The sequence below is a fragment of the Strigops habroptila genome, chromosome 5 (assembly GCF_004027225.2).
Source record: "Strigops habroptila isolate Jane chromosome 5, bStrHab1.2.pri, whole genome shotgun sequence".
NCBI classification, from domain to species: Eukaryota; Metazoa; Chordata; class Aves; order Psittaciformes; family Psittacidae; genus Strigops; species Strigops habroptila.
In genome coordinates, this window is record NC_044281.2 from 18,823,891 (window position 1) to 18,849,409 (window position 25,519).

The 25,519-nt window shown below is 35.7% G+C and overlaps 1 protein-coding gene across 1 annotated transcript in view; it reads left to right on the plus strand.

Annotated features, from left to right (window-relative positions):
* Positions 1-25,519, plus strand: part of OLA1 (Obg like ATPase 1) — a 101,247-nt gene that overhangs the window by 70,053 nt on the left and 5,675 nt on the right. Inside the window, exons 8-9 of the mRNA XM_030487939.1 lie at positions 23,532-23,672; positions 24,356-24,452. Coding sequence (XP_030343799.1) covers positions 23,532-23,672; positions 24,356-24,452 — 238 coding nt within the window. The remainder of the gene's footprint in view (positions 1-23,531; positions 23,673-24,355; positions 24,453-25,519) is intronic.

The following is a 25,519-nucleotide window of genomic DNA, read 5'->3' on the forward strand; positions in this document are numbered from 1 at the left end:
GTTCTTTGAAGTAATTCTTATTTACAGTGCTTCCCTCTTGTTTATTGTATGTCAGAGCATAGCTTTTGACAATCTTTATATAGTTTTACTGGCAGTGAGTTTGGGAATTTTCAGTAGTTTGATATCTTTTTTGATACTCTAAAATGAGATTTTTAGCCTCAGGAGAATAAGCATCTCTCATAGTACTCTGAGTCAGTGAAGTCTTAAACACAGAGTGGAAAAAGTGAAGGAGAAACGTTTTTCTCACTTGTCTTTGACACAGAACGGAAGAAAGGGGAAGGCTAAGCAACTTAACCCAGCTTTTGTATTGAGGACCAGATTCTGTAATTTACACTGTGTTCCATTCACAGAATCACAGAATGGTTTGGGTTGGAAGTGACCTTAAAGATCATCTAGTTCAGGGTTGTTATTCCTGAGCATCATCAATGCAACCCCATCAACAGGTCCACAGGGATTTTGGAGGAGACCAGGGTACTAAGCACCATATCAGCGCTGTCATCTCTCTACAATATCATTACCTCAGATGCAGATTTTAAACTCTACTTCCAGTGACAAATAGTTCAGTAGTACTTTCTTGCTTGTTTTAGAGTAAAGCAGTTTGACTGTGCATGTAAGCCTGTAGATATTTGTGTCAAAATCCCTTTCATATTTTGAGTCCCTGCTGAGAAACATCATTGCTAATGAAGAAGCAGAACTTCTGTTTCCTTACTTTTTTGTGTCCTGTGTGTTACAAGCACAGCCACCTTCTCTGCAGTCATTTTTGGATGTAATAATATTGATGAGAGAAAGAGAAGGAAGTAAGGTGAAGTAGTCTACTCAGATTTCCCAGGGATAAAGATTCTTCTTTGATTGAAAGTGAGTGTCTAAATCTACTTGGAGAAGATGAGTTCTGCTGCTTTTTCAGTTTATTGTTGACTTACAAGAATATTTTGTATCTCCTTTGTGATGCAAGTTACAGAGGTCCAGTTACGCTTCCCTCATTGCAGTTAAAATGCTATCTGCTAACTGCTATAACTGAATCAAGTTACCTTTTTCTGCATATTTGAACCTCAGGAGAATTTTGACAGGGAAAGAGGAGTAGAGACTAATCTGCATATGCCATAGTTTGGTTTATGAGCTTAAAGAATAACCTGAATTGGTTCCATTAATGAGTAGGTCTTAACCTAGAAAGTAGGTTTATTTTATTTTATTTTATTTTATTTTATTTTATTTTAATAAAGGGGATTTTGCCCTTTTTTGCTTTACAAATAAGCTAATGAAGAATTGTGCAAGATACTATTATTTTTAATAGCAGTTATTTATTAAGTTATTGTATATTGAGTTATTACTTACTATTCTTAATTTATTAAGCTCTATGCCTTTCAGAATGAATGAACATTGTTAGCCTGTTTTTGTCAACTGGACAACATAGAAACACAAGTTGTTGTGCATAGTCCATAAAGCAAGTAATTTACTCTTTCAAATCAAGGGGAAAATAGGGATTATGGGTATGTGTCCAGCTTTCAACATCTCTTGGGTCATTATTATATCTGACATGGCTTTTAAAAGCCACCAGTAATTTTTGTGGGCATCCTATTGAGAATATAGAAGATGGAGAGGAAGGCTGTTGAATGACTGTAGAGAGGTGAGTGGCTGTGGTCTCACTGGGTGCGATGGGAGCAATTTGAGTAGCTCCTTCTCTGTGGTAGGATCCAATACCTCCTTGCTGCTTGTAACTGGTGATTTTTAGATGAAGGACAGTCTTTCATTCTTATGGTAGACACTTCAGCAGTAATAACTGCAAGAACTGGCAGATGAGCTTTCATTTCAGGGTTTGGTTTTTTTTGAGCAAAAACCCCTCTGATAATACTTTTCGCTATTCTGAAATAACAAGAGAATAACTTGTATTGCTTTTGCAGAATCATCTGTATGTAGAAATTTGGATTGAGCATTGCAATCAGTATCACTATAATGGTATCTTTTAAACAATGTCCAAATTAGTAAGTATCTTTCCTTTCATAATCTGTTAGTATTGGTGTATCTGATTTGCAAACAAGTACATGTATGTACCTCTAGAATTCTGCTTATTGAATTTGTCTGTCTGGATCATGTCTTGAAGCATTTCTTGCTCTCACATGCTATGGAGTTCTGTTAATCCTTTAAGTTCTCATAGTTGAAGTTAATTTTATTTCATCTATCATTCTTTATCTCACTGCAGTTAGTATTTGAGATATTTATGGGTCTGGGAACAATTCTTATCTTGAAATTGTTCATGAATGGTCTGCAGCATCTCCATTCTCTGGGGGAATATTTTATGGATTATTGTTCTGTTTCTTGTGAATGGGGAGTAAATGGGAACATCAACCAATAGAAAAATAATTTAGTATGAACAGAAAAATATTGTTTAAGAAGGAAGATTCTTTTTTGTAACTGGAAATATAGGCTGCTATGGCTTGGGCATCTATTTTTTCAAGTTTACTTTTGCTCTGAAATAAATTCTTTGTTTCATAATTGACAGACATTTTTTCATTGATTATTTTGTAAATCTGATGCATGTTATTTTTTCCTTTTACTTTTATGGTTATTTACAGCTCAATTTTATGTATTAAGTAATGGAAATATGTTTTCATTTAACTGCTTGTTTTGACCAAGAAAGATTAGATTATGCTCTAAAGTTCTGGCAGAGTATTTTATTTTCACAACTTGAGTTTCTTCTAATGACTAATACTAATGACTAATGTTCAAATGTTGATAGTCACTAGTTTTACAATGCGTAAAACTATGCATCTTTATCTTGAAATCAGGAGTAGGTGCTTGTTCGTGTTTAAATTCGAGAGGAAAGTCCCTAGGTTATATATGTTTAATGGAAGAACTGTCAAATGGGACATTTGGTGTGGGTATCATGTTATCCTTTATTACCAATGCTTGACCCTTAATATTGTTAATTTGGAGAGAAGTTAAATAAAACAATGTTTGGGATTTACTGTGCTCTGGCAATAGTTTCTAAAACCTTAAAAGATGTTTAGAAGATAAATATTTGAAAGAAAATAAGTGCATGTGCTAGTTTTGTACTTCATTGACTTGAACAATGAAAATGCATTAATCAGATCCACCGTATATCAAGTCTCACTCTTGTCTTCATGGACAGGCACAGTGTTACATTTCTGAAGTGAAGATGTATTTAAATCCAAACATGGCTTATATTAAAAAAAGAGAAGAAAATCTTACACCTAATACATTGAAAACATGCACAATGTTGTCAATCTAAAACATGTGATGGTTCTTCCAGCTTATGTTTTATTTCAGAGGCTCATTAAATCCATACCTGTTTTTATTTAATAAAATCATTGTGTCCCAGGGTATTCAGATTAATGAAGTGTGCGTGCATGTACATGCGTGTTCAGTTTCCCATAGGATTTTTTAAATTATTATTATTATTATTTAAAAATAACTTTATGGAGGGTAAATGTTTGTCTTTGGCTCCCTCTATCTGCCTGTCTCTACTTGTCTTTGTGAATTAATGCATTTTCATAACTTGATCCATCAGATGGATTGGAATCAGCAGCTAATGATGTCTGCAAGTATTCTTTCTAGGCATTTTGTAAAATAATAAATAAAATATGGTAAAGAGACATGGAGGACTAGCAAGGAATTTAGTTATTCAAGCTTAAAACCCAAAGGTTAATGTCTTTGTGCTTAGACAGTATATTTCTGAAATATTTTCCATTCCAGTCAAAGGCTAATTTCTGTATTTGGTTTTCCTTGAAGATACAGCTATATGCTCAAAGTATATTAAACAGAAACGTGGTTTTAGCTGCCTGTCTTGCAGTAGTGTGTGGTTGCATGATAACCCTTTGTTCGTGATTTCTAGTTATGTTAGTACCCTATTGACATAGAAGGTAACTAGATTGTTCTATTAGTGATTTCTGACTAACAGAAATTGTTTGATATGCTAAAGGTATTTCTGACAGAAGATATAAAGTTTTGACAAACATGCATGGCACAGCAAGTGTCCAATTCTAAAGAGCAAAATAAATGCAAACCACCATTATGGGGAACACAAACAGCCTGAAAGCAAGTTATCAGTAAGCAAATAATTGTTGAACTGTTATGAATGGAATAGGATGTTGAAATAGGGCATGATTGGCTGATGTTACATATGTCCTTGATTACCTTCCTTGTGCTTTTATCCTAACAAGTGACATTCTTTGTATTCCCTTGGATGGCTAGACAGTCTGACACTGAAGAAGAATAAATATTGCATGTGGTACACATTAAGCTGTCATCTAGGACAGCATTTATAAAAAGTAACTAGAAAAATTCATAAGAAATTCTGCAGTGCTACAGTTTCCTGGCTCCAGTCATAATTGTCAAAGTTCTTGACACATTCAGGTCTTCTGAAATGATTTGGGTTTACAGTTACTTGGTGTATGAATAATTATTAAGGATTCATTTTCTCTGATGATGCAGACTGTTAATGTTAGTTCTCAAAATGTTGCATTTTCATTAAAGGACACATAGTAATAAAAAAAGTAAAAAAAAAAAAAATACAAGTGTACGTAGCTAGTCCTCTTGCAGAAGTCAGAACCAGGAGATATATGTGTATAAAATAAAAGTAGCTGATAAAATTTAAAAGCTTTTTTTCAAATGCTGTCTTTGGATTTTGGTGGAAAATCCATTATGGGCGTGCATTGTTATTATTACCCTACTTTGGAAATAGATCTAATTTTTTTGTGTAAAATATCAGTCTTCTGTTTTTCTTCACTGACTTGAAATTAAGACTCAGAAGCAACATAGCAGGATATCATCATCTCTGCAAGGGCAATGGAGAAAAAGCCTTTTGAACTATCTAAGCTGATGAGTTAGTGTTTGAATGGTAATCATTTTAATCTTTAATTTCGAGAATAGGGAAGTGTAGTTACATTTTTTCATACTCTTAAATCTCTGAATTTGTATGTTGACCAGAAAAATACTCAATGGCTCCTTTGTCTTTTGCCTAACAATTTTGTCTGTTGCCTAACATAATACCATGATACTCTCTGGAGTTTGACACAAAATTTCACTGTAAATATTTTTAAGGATTCTTACAGCTTTATCACTGAGCACATCAGTGGAACTTTCTCACGGTATGCTGTGCTCATGGTATAATCTGGTTTTGCTGCATATGAAAATGCAGCCTTCTTCCATTTTTGTGTACATGTCTCTCCATTTGTGACAGTATTGTCTAACTCATGTGGGGGTTTTTTATTATTATTGTTTTACTGAATTAAGAATACCGTGTAAGGAAAAGTAGCCTATTACCACCTTGCCAAATTACTTGAGGACTAACATAATTTTATAGGTGACATTGTGCTTATTCCCATCCTTCTTCCAAGTAGCCTATAACTTACAAGACCTCATTGTGAGTAGCTTGGAATGGGAGAAGAGAGCCATTGGCTTTTTCATAAATTTGCATTTAATATTAATTGAAAAGCCGTAGAATAGTTTCTAGAACAGGGTTGGAAAGAAATGTATATTCATGGGAACACATAAAGCAGAAACACCTGTTTAGGTTGAAGAAAGTTTTCTCCAAGTATAATAGTGCTCAAATGTTACAGGTAACTGTTAACTCTGTAGACCACTACAGAGCACAAAATATTTGCCCAACTGGTAAATTGAACTGTAAGTCCCACTGTGGGAAATTGCTTTGCTGTGCTCCAAACAGCAGTTATCTTAGTAATTGTACCTGAATTCTTTTGTGGCTAATGGACAGTTGATGTCCTTCTTACCATGACAGAATTATTTTATTGCAGTATTATTAATTGTAAAAATTTCAGGTAAGATGTGTCTGTGTAGTTTAAGATGGGCTGAGCATGATTTTTAATTGGTGTTCCAAGAGGACTGTCTTTTGAGTTGAGAATGTGCATAACCCCGCATTTCACATTCTAAACCGGCGCTCACAACAAGGAGCTTATCAGAGCAAATTGTCTAGTCCATCCCCTTCCTCACTCAAAACCTAATGACCCTTTATCATCATGGTTTAGATTGCTGGACACAGATGTGAGAAAATACAAGTAATCTACAGGTAACTACAGTAGCTGCACTGATGTTCTCAGAGAACTGACTGCTGGGAAGATAAAAAGCTTCCCACAGAGCCTGTGACTTTCCAGCAGCAAAGCACATCATGAGCTCATACGTGAAGTCTTATTTGCTGAAGATTCACAATAAGATGCATTAGGACATTCAGCAGGGTCCCTTCTTAGATGAGCACAAGAATTCAGTGAGGTTGTTAGTTGATGCACTAGTGCATGGCTTCACACTAAAACTAGAAAGTCCAACAATAGAAGTAATGTTTCTTTTTGAGAACATCACAAACTACAGCTGTAATATAATACTGATGTTAACGTTGTTTGTTCCTTGATAGTAAATGATCTAATGTTGGATTTTTTTTGTTTGTTTGTATGTTTTCTTGTTACGGAAGGTTTTCAGGCAGGAAGCAAATAGTCTTTTTGGAAGAAAAAGCTGCTGGTGGTTGAAATATAGTTAGTAGTACATGCTAGATAGGAAGGTAGAAGTAAAATCTTATATTAAAAGACTTCTGTATGATTAATCACTGTCTCTTTTCTCAGCATTTTTTGTTGTAATCATGAAGTAGATCTAAAAATCTCTGTATATGTGATTGGATACTTTTCCAAGGAATGGGAGGGAAATAAAATATTTTTCAGATAAATTTCATGTGCCTCAAAGTTAAGAAGGTAATGATCTTGTTTACTGTTTTTTAAAATGTTTTTTGTAATTCAAGAAGCTGCTGTAATACAGTTTTTATTTTTAGTGATTTAGTAAGGTTGAAATGTATCTATTAAACCAGATGGGAATGATCAATGCGAATCAGTCTGTCTGCACTTTCATTCTCTTCTAAAGTAACTTAAGTATAAACACAGTTAGTTAGTAGAAAAATAAATTTGGATGCTGAACTGCCTTTTTTTTTCCTCTTCCCTCCTCTTTTTTTTTTTATCATCTGTATATTTTGGGTTTGTGAGGAGAGAGGTAACATGATGTGAGAGGTACAGGTCCTCCAGAAATGAGGATCCACAGAGGGTAGTAGTAATCATTAAGCAGGCAGTAAGCGTTAGAGTGGTGGTCTTTACAGAGAATGCTAATCCTGCAAAAAACCCAACCCCAAAAAAACCTCTGACCAGCCTCCTCCCACCCAGAAAGAAACAAAAAGTAAATCCCACAAACAACATCCCCCTCTCTTCTGGTAGTATGAATGAGACAACCTTATGTCTGGTTTTATAATTTTAAGTCCTTCCAGCCTCTTTGATCACCTTCAAGGTTTCTGTGTTCTCTGTTACTGATCTTGGGGAGTTGCTCCATTAGGATTCAGTGCTGCTGTCGGTGGCAAATGTTTGAGCAAGAGCAGGCAGGGCTGGCTGTAAGGCTGTGGCTCTCAAGCTGAGAGGAGTCTCAGTCTCCATAATTTTCTGTTCTATTGTTGATCGTCCATAAGAGGAAATACAAAACACTGTGAAAACTATATACTGTTTGCTCTTTGTCATGGCAGCTGGCCTGTGTTCCACTTTAATGCCCATTTTCCAGGTTATGCTGACCTAACTGGTAACAAGCAGAACTCTGTATTGCTGAGCCCAACAGACACTTTCAAAGAAATTATGTTCAGTGATTACACATACCTTTTGGTTCATGGTAAAGACATGCTGAAATATTTTCTCTTTTTCACTAGCAAATAGGAGCTACAGGAAAAGAAATATTCTCTTGTTGTATTTTGACTTTCGATTGAGGAAAACTAAAGAAGTAAAGGGGTATACATATTTTAAGATTGACGCCCCCCCTTTTAATCGTGATATTAATTATAATGAACTCCATGCACAAATTGCAGAAAACACTTGGTATATGCTTTTTATGATACATTGTGTCTCATATTCTGTAGCGATTTTAATTCTGAACTACAGTAGACATATGGAAAAGCAGAAAAAACGTTGGCTGTTACAAAGTTTTGTTTGAGCTTTTTAAACTGAGTGATTAGCAGAAATAATGACCCTGTCAGCCTTAATCACATTAAAACGTGGTTAACATCATTTAATTTTTTCCACTTAATATGCAAAAATTTCCAGTAGATTTGCAGTGAAGGCCATTGAAATTCCATTAGAACAAGAATAAAAATTTCAGGCATCATTTATTCAGAGAGGGAATAAAGGTCTCGACTGAAAACTGCTGAATCTTTCTATTAGGGAAACTATGAATCATTGCATTGAGCAGTACCTTCAGCTTCTATAGTACTGAGGCTGTGTTGCTTCTGAATGAATGGAATGCATTTGTAGTGTGGTGCTTTTCTGAAAATTGAACTATATAAATTTTGCACAAATTCAGTTAAGTGCTTTCTCCATAAAGGATTATTATGTAGTATTTTATAACTGCTGTTGAGCTGGGAAAATACTTGTGGTTCAGGGATCTCATCAATCTGAAGTTTGAGACTTTGCATTATTTTCATTAAAACATTAAAAATTGACCCTCTTTCTGATTTATATGTAATATGTAGCTGTGGTTTCTTTCTGGTAAATAGCAATACGGGCAGCTACATCTAGAATATTAAGTCATATTAAGTCTCCTGCATTCTTGGCATTTCTTGTCGCGTGCTCCACGGGTATGTACCAAAAGTACAGCATGCAATAACTAGGTGAATGCGCTAGAGAAACGACCAGCTGCATCTTTTTCCAAGAAAAATTTCTCTTTGTAGGAAAGATGCCATGTTTGTTAGCTTTACCATGTTTGTCTGCTCTATTTAGGTTCCCATTTTTTGTCCTTCACCTGTGTAAAGAGAAGATATCATCTAGTAAGCGGAGGCACTAGAAGTACAACTCTATGTTCTGTGCTTTTCTAGTCTCTAGCAAAGGACTTGTATGGAATATTTCTTTGAAACAGATATTACACTATGCGTCTGATAAGATCTAATACCTTTATTGAATTATTTTTGTGTCTCTGGTACTTAAGTAACTATACAGTGAATTAGTTTTTTTCATTTTTGGTTTTTAAATTGCATTTTGTCTCTGTGCTTATTTCATTTCAGCCTGTTACATAATTAGTTTGTCCTGTTTCTAGTGAGAAGCATCATCAAAATGCATTAGATCTTTTGCACAACACAGATTTTAAAATTTCAGTATTTGATATATTTTTTAAACAAAATGTAAGAAAGTGCAGTGGTAAATTTAATGTAGTGCTAAATACTGTGAGATACGCAGCAGCTAAAGAATTTTTCTTTGAAATAGCTGTTACTGAACTTAGGAATTGAGCAGACCTGACAGGAATTTGGAAGTGCCTCTGATCCAAATGTGTCTACCTCTGTATGTTGAAGAACGAATGAAACTGAATAGGAGGTGGGTGCCTGGCCAGGGCCAGATTATGTTAACCCCACAAGTAAGGTAAAAGGAAGTAGGAGTGTGGGAGTGACCAAAAGCCAGGTTAGGGGGGAGGTGTGAATTGAATGACATGGTGGGGGGTTGCATTTGGAAGCATCTTGCTAAAGAGCTGTTGGACCAGGATGGAAGGCTTTGAAGACTGGAGAATGACATTGGGAAAAGAAACCAGACTGAGCAGAATGCAAAGAACTGTTGAATGGGATGGGAAAGTGGCCATATTTTATGAAGAAGGATCAGAATAGACTGTACTCACTAGATTTTTCTCCTTACAAAGCATGGCATGAAATTCAGAGGTACTATGTCTTTTTGTTTCTCTGCTCTTAGCAAGTATTTGTGACATCTTATAGCAGAACACCTTACCTGTTCCCAGCTTCTTGTCTGTTGAAGGTTGAATACTCACTGTAGATCCATTAGCTGAAAGATAGGTTTGTGTAATGGGTATGTAGTTGAGTACATTAAGTTTAGAATTTAGCATGTTTATTGATGGCTTTTTTTGGAAATCGGAAATTATGTACAGCTGTATTAAGTATCTTAATGTTGTAATAGGAAACACTTTGAAGTCAGAAAATGTCAGAATGAAGGTTGCCAGTGCATTTCAGAACGCGTGTCCTGCGCCAAAGGGTTGCCTGCTCATGGCTGTACCAGACGGCTCCCTTTCCTTTACAGCCAGCCTTGTCTTGCTCCATGCAAAGGACAGGCTAGCTCTTGAAGATGCAGTATAGGGTTGGATAGGAAAGACGACTTCTGATGATGGGATTCCCTTTCTCTGGAGCAGTTCTAGATACTGATGTGGAACTGGAGGAGAAAAAGGGATGGCTTTATGTTAAAGGCATTTTACATGGCTGGAGATTTGGTGATTTTACTTCTGTCTCTTCTAGATTTCTGTTCGTGATGCCCAGTACGAAAATTCCATTTAAATTTTCACACCATCTTAAGTAACCATGTTCTTAATTTTCTTCATTTGACCAATTAGGTTATTGAAGTCCAGTGTTCTCATTAGTGCTATTTATAAAATGTGTACCTTGCCCAAATTTTGAAATGACGTACTGCCAAGTTGTGATACAAGTACTGTAGCCTTGCCCATGCTCTCCTCGTGGGTGGTACGGGTACATGCTATTATGGGCTACTTTTTACCTTTATTTGATTGATTACATTTTATTTTGGAAGAGCAAAACTCATGAAGTTTTCCAAAAGGTTGAATTCTGAAGTCTAGTTTTTCGAGAGTTAGAGTATTGTTTCCTTACAACAATGATTCCCAATTTGCATGCATCCTTTAAAAAGCACTGAGTGGTGCACTAAACAGCAGGTAGCATATTTTGTGTCTTGGGAGGACTTTTTGCATAATGGTCAATCTGCCAGTCTGTTGCTGCTGGTCAGCTGGCTAGCTCCAGCCAAGTGGAATATGTGGTGTTTGAGTTCTTCATGCCTTTTGCCCAGTGGAGGCATTGGTTTTTACAAAACCTGCAGGAACTTGATTTGTATGAGTTTGCGACCTCCTTGTCCTCCTTTTGCATTTCTGTATAGCCTTTATGTCTTTCTGAATTCACAAAGTGTAGTACTTCCTTGTAACTAAATGGTAATCCTTAAATTACTGTAATTCCTCCTCTGCATTCAGTACAGAACCAGTTATTGTTGGTAGCTACACAGTATAATGACTTTCATAAATAAATTAATTTTTTTTTTTTTTTTTAACAGTAGCTGATTGTTTTGTACTTAGTACTGGGAGGCTGTTCACAGAACCTTGCTGCTGCCTTGGCTTGAAAATATTCTGCTTGTTTCCAGCCTATGTTTTTCCATGGCTGTCCTATTTCGTTGGTGGTTCTAGCAGCTTTGTCCTATAGATTAAATGGTATATTATCTAATTGGTGTTTACCTCCAGTACTTATTTAAAGCAGGCATTATATTCTCTTCGTCTCTGTCATTTAGATGAGGTTCTTATTCCTCTGATAAACTTAGACCTGTTCTGAATTTAGCTGACCACAGCTGCACATAGTATTCCACATGCTTTTATGAATACCTTGTATGCAGACGTAATGCATCCTGTTAAATGAAGGGAACTATTTCGAGTAGGATCTGTAGTTTACATTTGTCTTTTCCTTGTTGCATTGTCTTGGTGGCTTAGGATTGCCCTGAAGAATACTAACCCATAGTGATCCCCTTTTCTCTCACTTCCAATCGGTGGTAATGATGGTGATTTTCCTTGAGGAAGATGTCTCCTGCTCTTGCATTTAACGTAAACTTTGCATGCAAGTAATACTTATGTCAAGGTCATTAACATATCTAAACAAGATCAGTTGTAAGTTTGATCCTTGTGAAACTTGATTAATGATATCTTTAAACACCAGTTCGTTCTCCTGTTAACAGATCCAGTGCACTACTCAGTACACGGTCTGTACAAATCCACTTCCCCCCTTCTCTAGCTGAATAGGTAGTTTCACACAGTACACTATCAAATGCTTTATAGATTTATTCCTCCTGCATAGAAAATCATATGTCATATCAATGAGAGAATAAATTTATCAGGGCATGCTTTATTTTTTCCTTTAAACCAAATTACTTGTGTTTACCAAGGTTATTTTCTGTGATCATTTCTTCTTTGAGGGTGTCATTGCTCAAACAAAGTAAAACTAAAATGGCACCGTATCTTTTGATTAAATGACTCTTTGGTGGAGAAATGGATAGACTATCGTGTCTCAGAATAACTGCCCACTATGATTTTTTAGTATTTTCCTTTGGCTAGGTCTGCTTTTAACCATATATTCCTTACTAGGGCTCTTGCCTGTTGAGCAGGCCTTTTCCAAACTTAATTCTATGGCACTTCTAAAATAGAAGAAGAATCCATTTGAGCACTAAAATAGGAATGGTGCTTTTCATTGGTTACTGAACTTTTCTTACAATTCATGTACTAGAAGAGTGTGAGTGCTTTAAGCAAATAAAGTGTTTCTAATGGTAAGAAAAAATCTGGATGCAAGTTGAATAATTCACATTTTCCCTATTGCTTTGCGTGTATGTATTATCTGAGTCTTCAATTGCATGATTGGCTGAAGTGTTTTCAACTGCTGTTTCGGGTAGAAAGGATGAATATACAGAATGTAGAAAGGCTGTTAGAAGTCTAGATTATTTTTTTTTTTTCTTTTTTTACTTGGGAGCTGATTAATGTTTTAAATTAATTTTTAATGACAATGCACATTTATGTCTTAGGTTTTTTCTTTTTTGGTGTAACTGTAGATCAGACCACATTCCTTATAGTATATCCTGTGCATATTTGAACTACTTTGAAAAGTGAAATGATGTGATGTTTAGCTACAGAGAAATGTCAAAAACAATGCATTTATATGATATGAAAGATTTGCAAGTGCAAGCTAGCAATTGATAGTAATATTATAATTAGCTCTTTATACAGCCTGGTTTTTATTCATGAACATTTTCATTTATGTTGACAACTATCATGTATGCCACCACACATGCAGCCTGTTCTTTACTCAGAAGACACTGAGCATGAATTAGTATGTTTTGGGGCTTACATTCTGACTTTCTATTGAAAGATGGTTTCTAGTCCAAGTCATAAAAATTAAAGTAGATTGCATTTTAGCTTTGGTTTTTTGATCCCATTGTTGTTAGGACTGGGGTTTGTAAGGGTAAAACATACCACAGAGCACTTCAAGGTGGAACTTCTTTTTAGTCAAATGATTTTTTTGTTGCTAAAATTCCTGGGGCCATTGAGAGTATCCTAATTCCATAATAGATAAGAAAATGAAGATTAGTTAGGTAAACTAGTAGTTTTATAAAAAATCAAATATTCTCATTCCATGTCTGTGTCTGTACAGAACTATTATTTGCAAACACAAAACTAAAATTTATTTCTGACAGAAATTTACTTTGTCATTCCATTTTAGCCATGAAAATCTTTGAATCTAACAGATCCTTTACAGTGTGTCAGATAAACTGAGCATAATTTCAGACACTGATCCAGATATTTACTCCTGCTTCTGAAAAAAAATCAAAGTTAATGTTCCCCTGGGACAAGTGTGTTTTAGTAGATGATTCAGATACGGTTGCTTTTTGTTTGTTGTGGTTTTTTATTTCACCATAGTAAACAGACTGTGTCTGTAGAATTGAACATTTTTGTGACAGCTTTTCATGTTAGTGAAGTGCATTTCATATAAGGCATCTCTGCACACTGTGAAAATCCCTAACTCATTTAGTGTTTTAGTTGGACATGGACATGTTCGTATGAAAGTACAGAGTATGCTGTTGTATTTAGTAGACAGCATTTTGAAGAAATGTATCAGCAGGAGGTAAGACTGAGGCACACCACATAATTTTATGTAAGCATCTTAGGCGCGTAAGGTAAGGGTTAGTTTGTGAAGCAGCCTATGAAAACAGGAGAGGGAAGATACTTTAAGAAAAGTGAGAACAGAAGCCCTAATTTAAGTGGACTGCCCCCAGAAGAGCCTCCTGCTTCATTAACTATATAGGGAGCAGTGCGAGATTAGGTATCTCAATCAGGTGTCTGAAATGAAGCCTTGTATTCTTTGAGTTGCTGTAGTTTGAATATTAACCATTCAACTAAATAACTCTTTCATTGTTATGCTGAGAGCTTGGATGATGTTCTTTCTCTGGATAAGTATCAAAGTTAATATTCCAGCCTAATATCAAGTTTGGTCTTTTCCTCGTTAAATTCCCCATAAGTTAGTCCAGTATCACCAGCTTTTTTGACTCTTATTACTAGTCTCATTAAAATAGCTTCTTAAAATGTCACTCATAGTCTCGTGTGATCACAAAATATTAGTATTTGAAAATCTAATGCTGTTATTGTGGTATAATATTTGACTCTTGCAATTTTAATACTTACATGATTTTAACAACTGATGGAGGAAGGGCAGTCGTGAATTCTGTGGTCTGGAAAGGCTCTGCAATTAAGATCACACAGACTAATTCTGGAAAACAAGGCGGGGTGTCTCCTTCTATCATGTGTGAGCAGGAGAGGATGTTTCATTAAGAGAACTGGGGAAGACTATTCTGACCCAGGTTGTTTAGGTTTCATTACATTGTTGTGTGACATCAGCAAAAGCCAAAATTAACACGTGTTGTAGTCTGCATTTGTGTTGCTCATTGCAGGATTTTTAATTAGCACTAGTAGAATATATTCCAAATTACTCTTTATAGTGTCTTATTTCAAGTGTTAGTATATATTTATTTCATTACACAAGAGATTTACATAGATCATATTTTGCGGGGGGAGTATGGCCTTGTATTTGCTTGTGTACACACAGTAGTACATAGAAGAATCAAAGATTATAAATTTTAAATGGTGTTGTCCATTGTGCATTTCATGTAAAGTTTCTCATGTTAATGCATCACTTTTTAAAAAATTAAATATGCTATTTATGCATGGGGTTTTTTTTTAATTATATATTTGAGACTTTGCTATAATAGCGTTGATATTAATTGTCCCACTTTTTTTGTTCAGGATCCTTAAGAATACAGTTTTCCGTGTGACATAGGAAGCCCTGTCAAGAGACAAAAGTTAAAATTCTCACGCCATAAAGTAAACCTGACTGTGGAATAGGGATTCTTCCTGCAGTAGTATCTCAATAATAATAATTTTGCACATAAGTCCTGTGATTGAGATTTGTTCCTTCTGCTATATTTTATGGATGAGCATTTGTTAAATTATTTTGTCACAGATAACCTTGCAAAACACTGCATTTTATAAATGATAGCAGAAAGAACAACAAGATGTGACTTTCCAAAGGCTTCTTTTTGTCCAAAGTGTAAGTGCTGCAAGGGGAGCCTGTTATGCCCGTAACTGTGAAATGTAATGTGCACAATTTGTTGCGGTCTGCATTGTTATGCAGTTTCATCAGTAGTTCAGTCTTGATCCTTGCTGACAGCAACAGCCATGTCTTTTTTTGTCTCTCTTTTTTTCTTTTTTTGAGTTAAGGCAGAATTAATTTTCACAATTGGCAGACCAAGGAGAACTAGAGACTGTAAGCCTTTCACATACCAGCAGGTGCTACAGCAGCAGTGTAGTACCGTTTTCATTATTGTTTAAGTCATAATTGGTTTTGATCACTCTAATGGGGACCATAATGTGGATAAAGAGATATTACTGAAGTCTTGAAAATCAGATCAGAAACAAATGTTTTAAAAATGGATTTCAAGATCTTTCTTCTTCATGATGATGCTTCTTACAAATGTTTAAAATAGGGTTACCATTACTGACCTTTTGTTAGATAGAATTTGCTATATAAGGTGTTTAAAAAAGTCTTTTCTTACTGGACCTCTGTGTCGACTAGCAGAAAAAGTCATTCTGGATTAATTTACCTCTTTCTCTCTCTCTTTCTACCATCTTGATATTTTTGAATTCAAACTTGGTTGTAGGTCATCAACTTGATTTTTCTATTATGTATGCTTGATTTCTCTTAATTATAGAAGTATTTTGTCCATGAACTACTGTCTGTACTTGATTTACACGTAATAGCGTGTTCGCTAATATTACTTCTTTCACAGTTCCAACATCTTGCAAACCCAAACAGCTAAACAAGTTTCATATCAGTTAAGCCAAATCTTTATATGAAGTATGTTCAAAAAGTGGTCAGTAGGATAAAGTTGTAAGTCAAGTATAATGTCCTTCTGTGTGTTTGACATACCATTAAACAGCACATATCTCCAGGTAGTTTTCTAGGCTAGATAAACTGAGAACTGTATAATACTACCATATTATCTTAGACAATTTGTTAACAGACTTCTATCTGGAGGACAGGAAGTGCTTTCATATGAATTTCTGGAATATTGCCTTAATTTATTTTTTTTTTTGTCCCTGTCACCTAATACTGTTTTTTGCCTATTTTTAAGTGATCTCATGTAGGACAGTTTTTGCTCAGGAGTCATGCCATATACAAGCATTCCCCAGTAATAAACACCTAAATTCCTGATTGAGCTTGTCTTCCTGGCGTTGCTGGTTTTTGGGTGGCAGGCTAATTTAATGCACTCCTGTCCTTAACAGTCTTTATCTGGTCCTGCACCACTCTTCCTTCAGTTACATTGGCACAACCACTTGTAAGGATACATGGGAAAGTGAATCAGTCCACCTTAAGAGAATGGTGGAAAGGGGAGGTATGACAGAAATAAATTCTCCCTCCCAAAACTGCTCTTTGCCAGATTATTTTTGTTGGTGAACAGCTTGAGTATGCCTGCAGGGAGTGCTGGTCCCTGCTCCGTATGCAGCTGGTAGCAGAAAAGTAAGTGTAATATCTAGATGGGTAAGGAATGGAATGAGAAGCTCATGTCCAGATTATGAAAATATTTAGAATCTGGGATGCAACATGAACTAAATTAGTAGGTGCAGTACTGATCACCCCATCTAACAAATAATTTTGCAGAATTATAGGAGATTTAAGATAATGGCCATGATAAAGATCAAGGCACTGGAAAAACTTGCTTTGACACACATGAGGCAGAGAGCCTGGGATTACTTACGTTTCAAAGGAGAATGTTAGGGAAAGTTATAAACCCATCTCTAATAAATGGCAAATGACAGTGTTGGTCAGAAACTTCTATTCTTCTTTTCTTGATAGAGTATCAGTTGAAATTGTAATGAAATTAAGAAGTGTGAAATCCAGATCTGGTAGAATTAAATACTTTATACACCTAGTCTGTCATAAGATTCCTGGTATCATGACGTGTGTCACAAGTCCCTGAAAATGTTGTGGTAAAGAATTTTAAGGACTATTAAGCTGCATGTTTCAAGGCTCAAGTCAATCTGTGTTGGGAGATGAGGGCATCTAACACGTGGGATAGGTTCTCCACATTGTTCTTTTGTAAGGTTCGTCTGAATGCAGTGACTAAATACTGGAGGGGACAGAGACATTGGTCTCTAGCAAGGTATTGAAGAACTTAACACATTAAGGATACAAAGGATGAATGAAGTTCTGAGTTCCTAAAACTGTTGTTTTGAGGGGCTGAGAGGAGGCTCCCGGCCAGGGAGCAGCCTAGTGTGTGGAGGCAGTGCTTTTGTTATGAAATGTTACTGGAAAGTATTTGCAGGTGAAGGGTGGGGGTTAGGAAAGAGCCAATTTAAGGATTCCTGCATTCCTCCTGGCCATCTGGGAACAGGGAATAAAAAAAATAAGTTTGTAAATGTCAGTGATGATTTGAACGGGATTGTCTTGGTCAGGAAAAGGTACTCCCAAACCTTATGTAGATTTTGTCTTCGTAAGAGCAAACTATCATGGGGGGGAAGCAAGTACCTTTATTTTCTTTAATGTTTTCCTGTTTAGTCTTCCTTTCTCTTTGTGTAGTGCAAGAAGAAAGGGATACCCTAAAAAAGGCAGGTAGCAATAAAGAGTTGCAGCATGTTAACCTGTTAGAGTATCACTTGTGCCTTCTGTTTCCTGTTCTAAAGTTCTGCCACTGACATATTTTGGGTATACTTTGGTTTCATAATTTTCACCATTCCGTTCTTTGTTGATTATATAAATTTGGAATTAGTGAGGGTGTGAATGTCTCTTATTTATATAAGACTACATATTCATATATATATGTACAGCACTAAGGACAGTGTTATCTGATCTTTGTGGAGTCTGTGCATGCTAACAGAACAGAATGGAAGGACAACACCTATGCCCTTTGTCATGCAGTATTGGTGCTTAGGTAAATGAAATCTTCCTCTCCCATCCCACCAAATCAACTAAACCTAGTGGTATTCATAGTAGAATGTTTTGGGACCTGGCAAAAGCCAATAATTGTTGCCTAATTCGTCATCATTTTAGATAACTTGCGAATAATGTGTGAGGCTTCAAAAGGCAAAAGAAAGCCACAAAGAGGAAAAAAGAAACAAAACATTTTGAAGTCAATGAATTTTCCTTTAATTTCAAGAAAAATATTGGAACAATTCAACTGTTTTTAATCACCTGGAAGCAACCCAGTTGCCTTCACAAATTTATTTTGGCTATTTATTAGTTGCCTAAATTGTCAGATGACTCTAATATTTTTTGTGATAAATTTAATGGTCTTGCATGTAGTGAAAAAGTATGCTTTACTACATATTGGTATTTTTATTAAGCCTTTAAAGGTTTCAGTGTCTTACAACAATCTCATAAACAAGAAAGAAAAATTGGCTAGATGGAAACTACTGGCAGTTGAGTGTGCAAGACTGGTTAGAAGATAATACACAGAGCATAGTTATCAGTGGTTCACTTTCCAAATGGAGGAATATCTCATTATGAGATCTACAGAAGCGGCTTCTAGTTGAATACTGTTATGTATTTCCATTAATGAGCTGGATGATGAGCATTCTTGTTAAATCTGTAGATGACCCCAAACTACGTGATGTCCAGGTATGTATAGAACAAATTGAAATTTAAGAGCATCTCAAGAAATGGACAAGATCATTAGGGAAAAAAAGAGCTAGGGTGCAACTTCTAAGAAGGATTTTATGTAGGAATAATAAACTATGCAAATCCAGTATTAAGAATAGCCAGTCAAGCAGGGTCATACAGTAAGTTATAAACTGAACATGAGATAATGTTGCAGTGCTGTCACAAAAAAAAAGCAAATAGTATATTGGGGTTTATAAACAGGATGATCACCTGAAAAATGTATGAGTTAATTCTTTAGCTATTTTTAATGCTTGTAAGACATTACCGTTGAGAGCTTCCAGGAACTTTTAGACCAATTGGAGAGATTCCAGAAAAAGGTTCAAAGTTTAGAAGTAATACTTGGCTTACAAGGAAAGCTCAAAATAAAAGAAAGACTTCAGGTTTTAAGTATGTAAAATGCTGCTGTATAGAAATAAGGGGTGTGTATTCCCAGACCATAGTGTATAGGCTCAGTTAAACTAATGCGTTTAAATCGAAATTAAGGTGGCTTAGGCTACACATACAGAATACTCCTCAACACTGGGGAACAAAGCACTAAACAGATTGAGCTTGGAAGGTTTGAAAAATCCAGGATTGCCCAAAAATGCCATCAGGAAGAGCCTGTTGGAATTGCTAGGTCCTCTTGTTCTCACTCCGATCTGTAGGTCTTTTTTTTAGTCTTTTGTATATTTTGATCACTTAGTTTGATCTTATCTCATTATCTGCATTTGTTTCTTCTTGCGGTGCTGCCTGGTATTTTCTTCTTCGATGTCATGTTGGTTTGTTTCTGCTGGTTTCCACTCATAGTTAGGCGTAGAACAGAAAAACAATTGTTTCTCTTCCATGAGATAGATGAGGGTTTTTTTTGGTCTTGGTTGTACAAAAGCATCCTCTCTCAAGAGTCACCTTTCTTCTCAGGGGTCAGTTTTTCAGATCATCTTGTCTTGCAGGTGTCCACTGAGCTTACGTTCTCTCTGCAGTTTCTCTCTTCCATCACTACTTCTGATTTCCATCTGAACTCTGTCTCTGCTCCCAGCTGGATCTCTCATGTGAAACTCTGCCAAATATCGATTTGTATTTAATGTACATTCTGCAACTTTTGTACCTCTTTATTTCAGTTGTCTGCAGGTTTTTGTTTCTTCTGCCTCCGGAACAATCCCCATTTTAAAGTGAAGGCATTCCCTTCTGTGCAACACCCCTTTCTGGTGATCTTTGCTTATTGGCTTTCTTAGTGAGTGCCCTCATTTTCAAACCTTTCTCCAAGGTCTGTTCTACATCCTGATTAAACTATCAGGAGCTGACTCTGGTAGTTGTCCTGATCCTTTGCACTTGAAGTCATTGGCTTCTTTCGTTTACTTTTTCCTTGTCAGGCTGATGCAGAGTTAAAAACTGGAATGTCCTGAAATGACAGCTTTGTCAAATTTTGGAATCTAGTAGTGACAATAAAACCTCTTGGTCTTCATAGCTTTTTTGAATTAGCAGTAGATATGCTGACATGCGTTTGTCTTTCCTTATGTCCTCATGAGCCAACAGTAACAGTGTTAGGTGCAGGTGAGCATCTTAATTCCTCTTGGCTGTTTTCCTTGGTCAGAATTTTGAGTGCTGCCTTTGCATGCAAGTTGTTCGCATCTGGTTTTGTTCTTGTCTCTGTCTTATTCTTGTGTTACGTTTTTACACAGTTGTCTTTTTAATTGAGTTTTCAATTCAGATTTTATTTAAGATTTTCTTTTTGCCATCTCAGAATGCATGATTGTCTTACTGTGTCTTGGGTCTATATTTTTTTTCCAGAAAGGATATTTTGTCCATTTTTGGCAAACAGAATAAAATTTCAATTCAGGAACCCTCTGTTGTTGCTGTTGAAACGCTCCTACTCTCCACAGAGCCACCTGGAGGAAAGAACCAAGCCACCTTGATAGGGGAAGGCTATTGGATGTCCAGAAGTGCTCCAAGAGATCCTGTGCTATTATTACTGAGTAGTACTAGAAAAAGCCTTTCTTCTTTTTGCTTTGTGTTCTATAATCAGAATTTAATTTTAACTCTACTAATAACATCAGTTTTAGAAACCTGAATAAGAAAGAGGATATTTTAAATTGCTTTTAGCATGTACACTGTTTTCATATAGTTCCCAGTTTTTTGCACTATTACTTAATTGATTATTAGTCAAGCATTTTTGCTTTGGGGAAAATTTCATTTAGAAATATACCATTATTTGTATTTGAGTATTTACTTTTTTGTTTGTTTTCTTTATTCTGATGACCATTAGGGGAATTCCTTGGTACTTTTTAGTAATTCCTGTGTCACTGAAAGTCGCAAAAGTGAAAGACTCGGGCAGAGAACCTGACTGTCTGTACAGAGTGGGGTGCAGTACCTTATTCTTTTAGTGAGGCTGTAGCAGGTCTGATGTCAGTCACTTCAGAGACCTTTAGACCTCAGTGCTCATTTATTGCTAAAATGTACCAGCTCTGCTCCTGCATTATGAAGATCATCTGTCAACACTTTGAGATATTCTCCTTTGTTATTAAGCTTGTGATGCTCTACACTGTCAGGTTTTTTGCCAATTATAGTTAAGGTACAATGGTGTATTCACTGGATCAAAGTCTCACACTGGCGGTAGAGGAATGATTTGTAAGTCTTTATTCATCTGAATCGTACAATAGAATACCTGAGGAATGCAAATAATCCCTCTAAGGACTCAATAGAAAAGCTGTTAAAATGACAGTCTAAGACTATTATTATTCTGAATTGGTGTTTTAGCCAAAGTAATTATTTCTTATCTTGTTGTTCCACAATAGTTCTTAGTTTGTTAGTTAGGATGACCATATTTACCAAACAGAATTTGAATCCAATTTTTGACATTACTTTTATGCTCATTTCACTTTTTCAAGTTCGTGTGTTTCATTCTCTCTTTCACTTGGTACGTTATTTAGTTAGTCCAGAGACCATGTCCAGAGATCAATGTTAGATACTTTCTTTTAAAAATATAAATAAAAATGATGTATGCACAGATGTTGAAGTACACTTATGAATAGCAGATCCATTTCTAGATACATTTTCTGTAAAAGGTTCATGTTTTTAAGCTCTGAACTTTGATATCCTGTTTGTTAGCCAAAATCAATTAGTTTACTACAAATGTTGGGTTTAGAAGTGCTGTTAAATGTCACATGTCACATTCAGAAACACACCTTAATTGTGATTTTTCAGTTCAGACGTTTCTGAAGGCAATAGTGTTTCAGTATCAGTTCTGGATACCAGACTATATTTTCATTGGGTGACGGCAGGACAAAAAGATTAGTATAATGAGGATTGAAAACCACTGATGGGGTATTTACATAAGTAAATGATAGAAGACCAGCCTTATATAACAAACGTGTGAAAACTGTTGAGTGAACTTCTATATTCTTTGTCCCATCTAAAGCCCTACTCAGTGGGCCATGCACTTAATCTCATAATAGCTCTGATCCCCTGCTATTTTCTTTGACAAATGTGTGTTGATGAACTTGTGGTTCAGTTCATTTTTTTCTGAAGTGACATTTGCATTGATTATTTAAAGGTTTGCAGGCCACAGTTTCAAAGCACTTTAGTATAATAGCAGTTAAAACCTTAGTCTAAATCTTGGAGATTAGCAGGACTAAGAAAAAGAACTCAGCAAGCATAAAATCCTGCGCTGTATGGTGGGTGCTTCAGGTCTGAAACATCTACAGCACCCAAACTACTGTATTTTATACTTTGATTCTTAGTATATAGGGAGTATTCCCATGCCTCTCGTGTTTTCTTGCTGAGCATACAGAGTTGTCATTCTTACCATTCTACACCTGTTCAGAAATAGTGCCCTATAAATAACATTGAACTCCTTACAGGTAATTTATGAATGTCTCTCTTAAATTTAAAGTAAATAGTACTTGCAGTCATGAATGTGATGCATGTGCTTAAAGATTGTTTAAACATAAGCTATTGCTGCGAAAATTTTCTTGATTTTAATAGGATATTGAACATTCAAAAACTTAACACCATACATCTGTAGCTCTAAATTTGTAGTTTCATTCAACTAAAAAAATGTATTAACTGTACAGCAAACTATTACTGATGCTGCCAGCTATTGAAGATGAAAAGAAATTGGAAATTTGATTCTTTATTTAAAAGAATAATAGTAGTATAGTATCTAGAAGCGTTGTCCTGGGGAGAGTAGAAAGATGGGAGAAACAAGTAGAAACACAGCCCTGTATTCATTAGCTATGGCATTCTCCAAGATCAATAGCCAGAAAAAGCAGGGTGCGCTTGTTCTCTGGGAGTTTATAGAGTGTAGTGTTTTTTTCTGTCTGCTACTGTCAGCTGCCCTAGCCACTGAGATACTTTTGGGGGGTGGGGAGAAAGTCAGAGGGAAAATTGAAGACACCCCAGTTTTACTGCATTTGATAAATATCACTCTTGGAAGTCTCAGAAAAATGTACATCCGCAGATCTACAAAGTTTTATTCAGTTAGCATTTTAAATTGCAAGTATTTAACCTCTACCAAAAACCTAGTTATGTCTCAAATTATGCCCATTTCTGATAGATTAAATGCCAAACAGAAACCAAGAAACAGTGAAATGTTAATGGAGTACACCTGAAGCAATTGCTGCCTGTTAATGCCTTGACCTTGGAAAGCAATACACAAAAAGATGGCATCATAAATCCGTGCAATTCTTATGAATATGTATGTGCTACTTGATAATAATGAATGTGGTACAGCCATGCATGCACTACAAGATAATGTTGTGCCCTTTGTTGTCTACAGGTTGATAAAAATTAAAGAGTGGGTGGACAAGCACGACCCGGGTGCTTTGGTCATTCCTTTTAGTGGGGCCTTGGAACTCAAGTTGCAAGATATGAGTGCCGAGGAGAAACAGAAGTATCTGGAAGAGAACATGACACAAAGGTTAATTAGCATTCATTTTCCCTACACTTTATTATCAACTATTTCCTTGCAGTAATTTAATTGCTTGCGCTGATAGAATAATAAATGACAGAGTAATTACCATTATAAAGAGAGAATCTTCTCCTTTCTTTACCATGAGACAGAGTGAAAAGATTTATTTTAAATTAAGTTTTTAACTGTCATCTGTCATCTCTGTACAGTGTTTTAATTATAACATAGGTATTAGTTATGTATATTTTTGAGAAGGAATGATCACCAAAACTGTTTCATCATCCATGGGGAATAGGGACAGTGGAGAAAATTTTGCCGTAATTTTTCTGAAGAACTATAATAAATTGTTTCAATATTGCATTTCAGTCAAACAGTTATGCTTTCATGACCTGGAGTCCTGAACATTGCATGAAACCAAAAGTGCTGCGTGATAGGGATTTAAATTTATCCCATATTTCTGTAGTATGCAGAATAAACAACTCAAAATACCATCTTTATGATTCTGCAGTAAAAAAGTAGTTCTTCTGAAGAGAGTTCAAAGAAAAAAAGGCTACTGCGATTATTGCTGTGTTTAAAAGTAGACCCAGCGCCTTCAAAATATCTGATGTCTTTCCATGTAAATTGATTACTTGGGGCATTTAGCTGTTTTATGTGTATATGTTGAATGAGTTGGATTCTTTTTTTTCTCTCAGTGCTTTAGCAAAGATCATTAAGGCTGGATATGCAGCACTCCAACTAGAATACTTTTTCACTGCAGGCCCAGATGAAGTGCGTGCATGGACCATCAGGGTAAGATTCATACTTATTCATCAGCTATATCCAGTTCCACACTATTGAATTCAGATTGATATCACTGACTTTGAAGTTTGTCATGGTGGCGGTTAGCTAGTCATTACAGATGAGGTTTTTGTCCAGGATAACTTTAATTATTTGTGAGCTGCTGAACAGTGAAAGTGGAGCTGCATTGATTGAGGCAGGTAACAATTGATTCTGCCTATTACATAGTCTGAATTTCTTCATCCTGTAGAATCTGTCTACCCTCCTCCTGTGGTCAGAGATAAGACGTACCAGTATTGTGCTTGCTTAATCTGTGTGACTGGGTTTGTCTGCAGTGAAATTGATGTTGCTTTTCATTTTGTATTCACTAAGTTTGTTTGGGTTGTGGATGGTTCATTCCTCCTTTGCTTTGCTCGGATTACATTTTCAGCAATAAAAGCAATATAACATCATTATATTCCTCATGGATACACAGTTGGACTCAAAACCCTAAAATCAGTGTGCAGTAATTCAGGTCTTTTACTGACTTTAATATTTAGACCTAGTTTATTTTGGTAGTTTTATATGTTTATCCAGGAACTTAGGTAATGCCTAAAATTTAAATCATGTATTTTAAATATTGATGTAGAGTGATTATAGCCATAGACATTGACTAATTTATTCCCAGAGGACAGTAAGAGCTGAGCTGTAGTGGTTTGCCTTTGAATGTAAATATGTTATAAAGAAAATATTTTGAAATGCACATAGTTACAAAATCTATCTTAAAAATTACAAAAATGCCAACTTTTGGAGGTGCAGATCTGTCACTGAGCTTTTATTTTTTGCATCAGTGTATTTAGTGCTGTGCAGTGAATTTCAGTGCTGTATTTAATTTCATTCAATGGAATTAATTTGTTTTCATTAACATAATTTCCACTAAATTTATATTTTTATTAATACTGCTACAGATGTTTATGTATATGTTTTAGCGTGTTAAACTTATTTTCCTAAAAGCACATTTATTTTTTTAGCCTTTTCGTCTCATCTCCTTTTACGTGACTGCTAGCTGAAGTCCCTGAAATAGCTGCAAAATAATATAA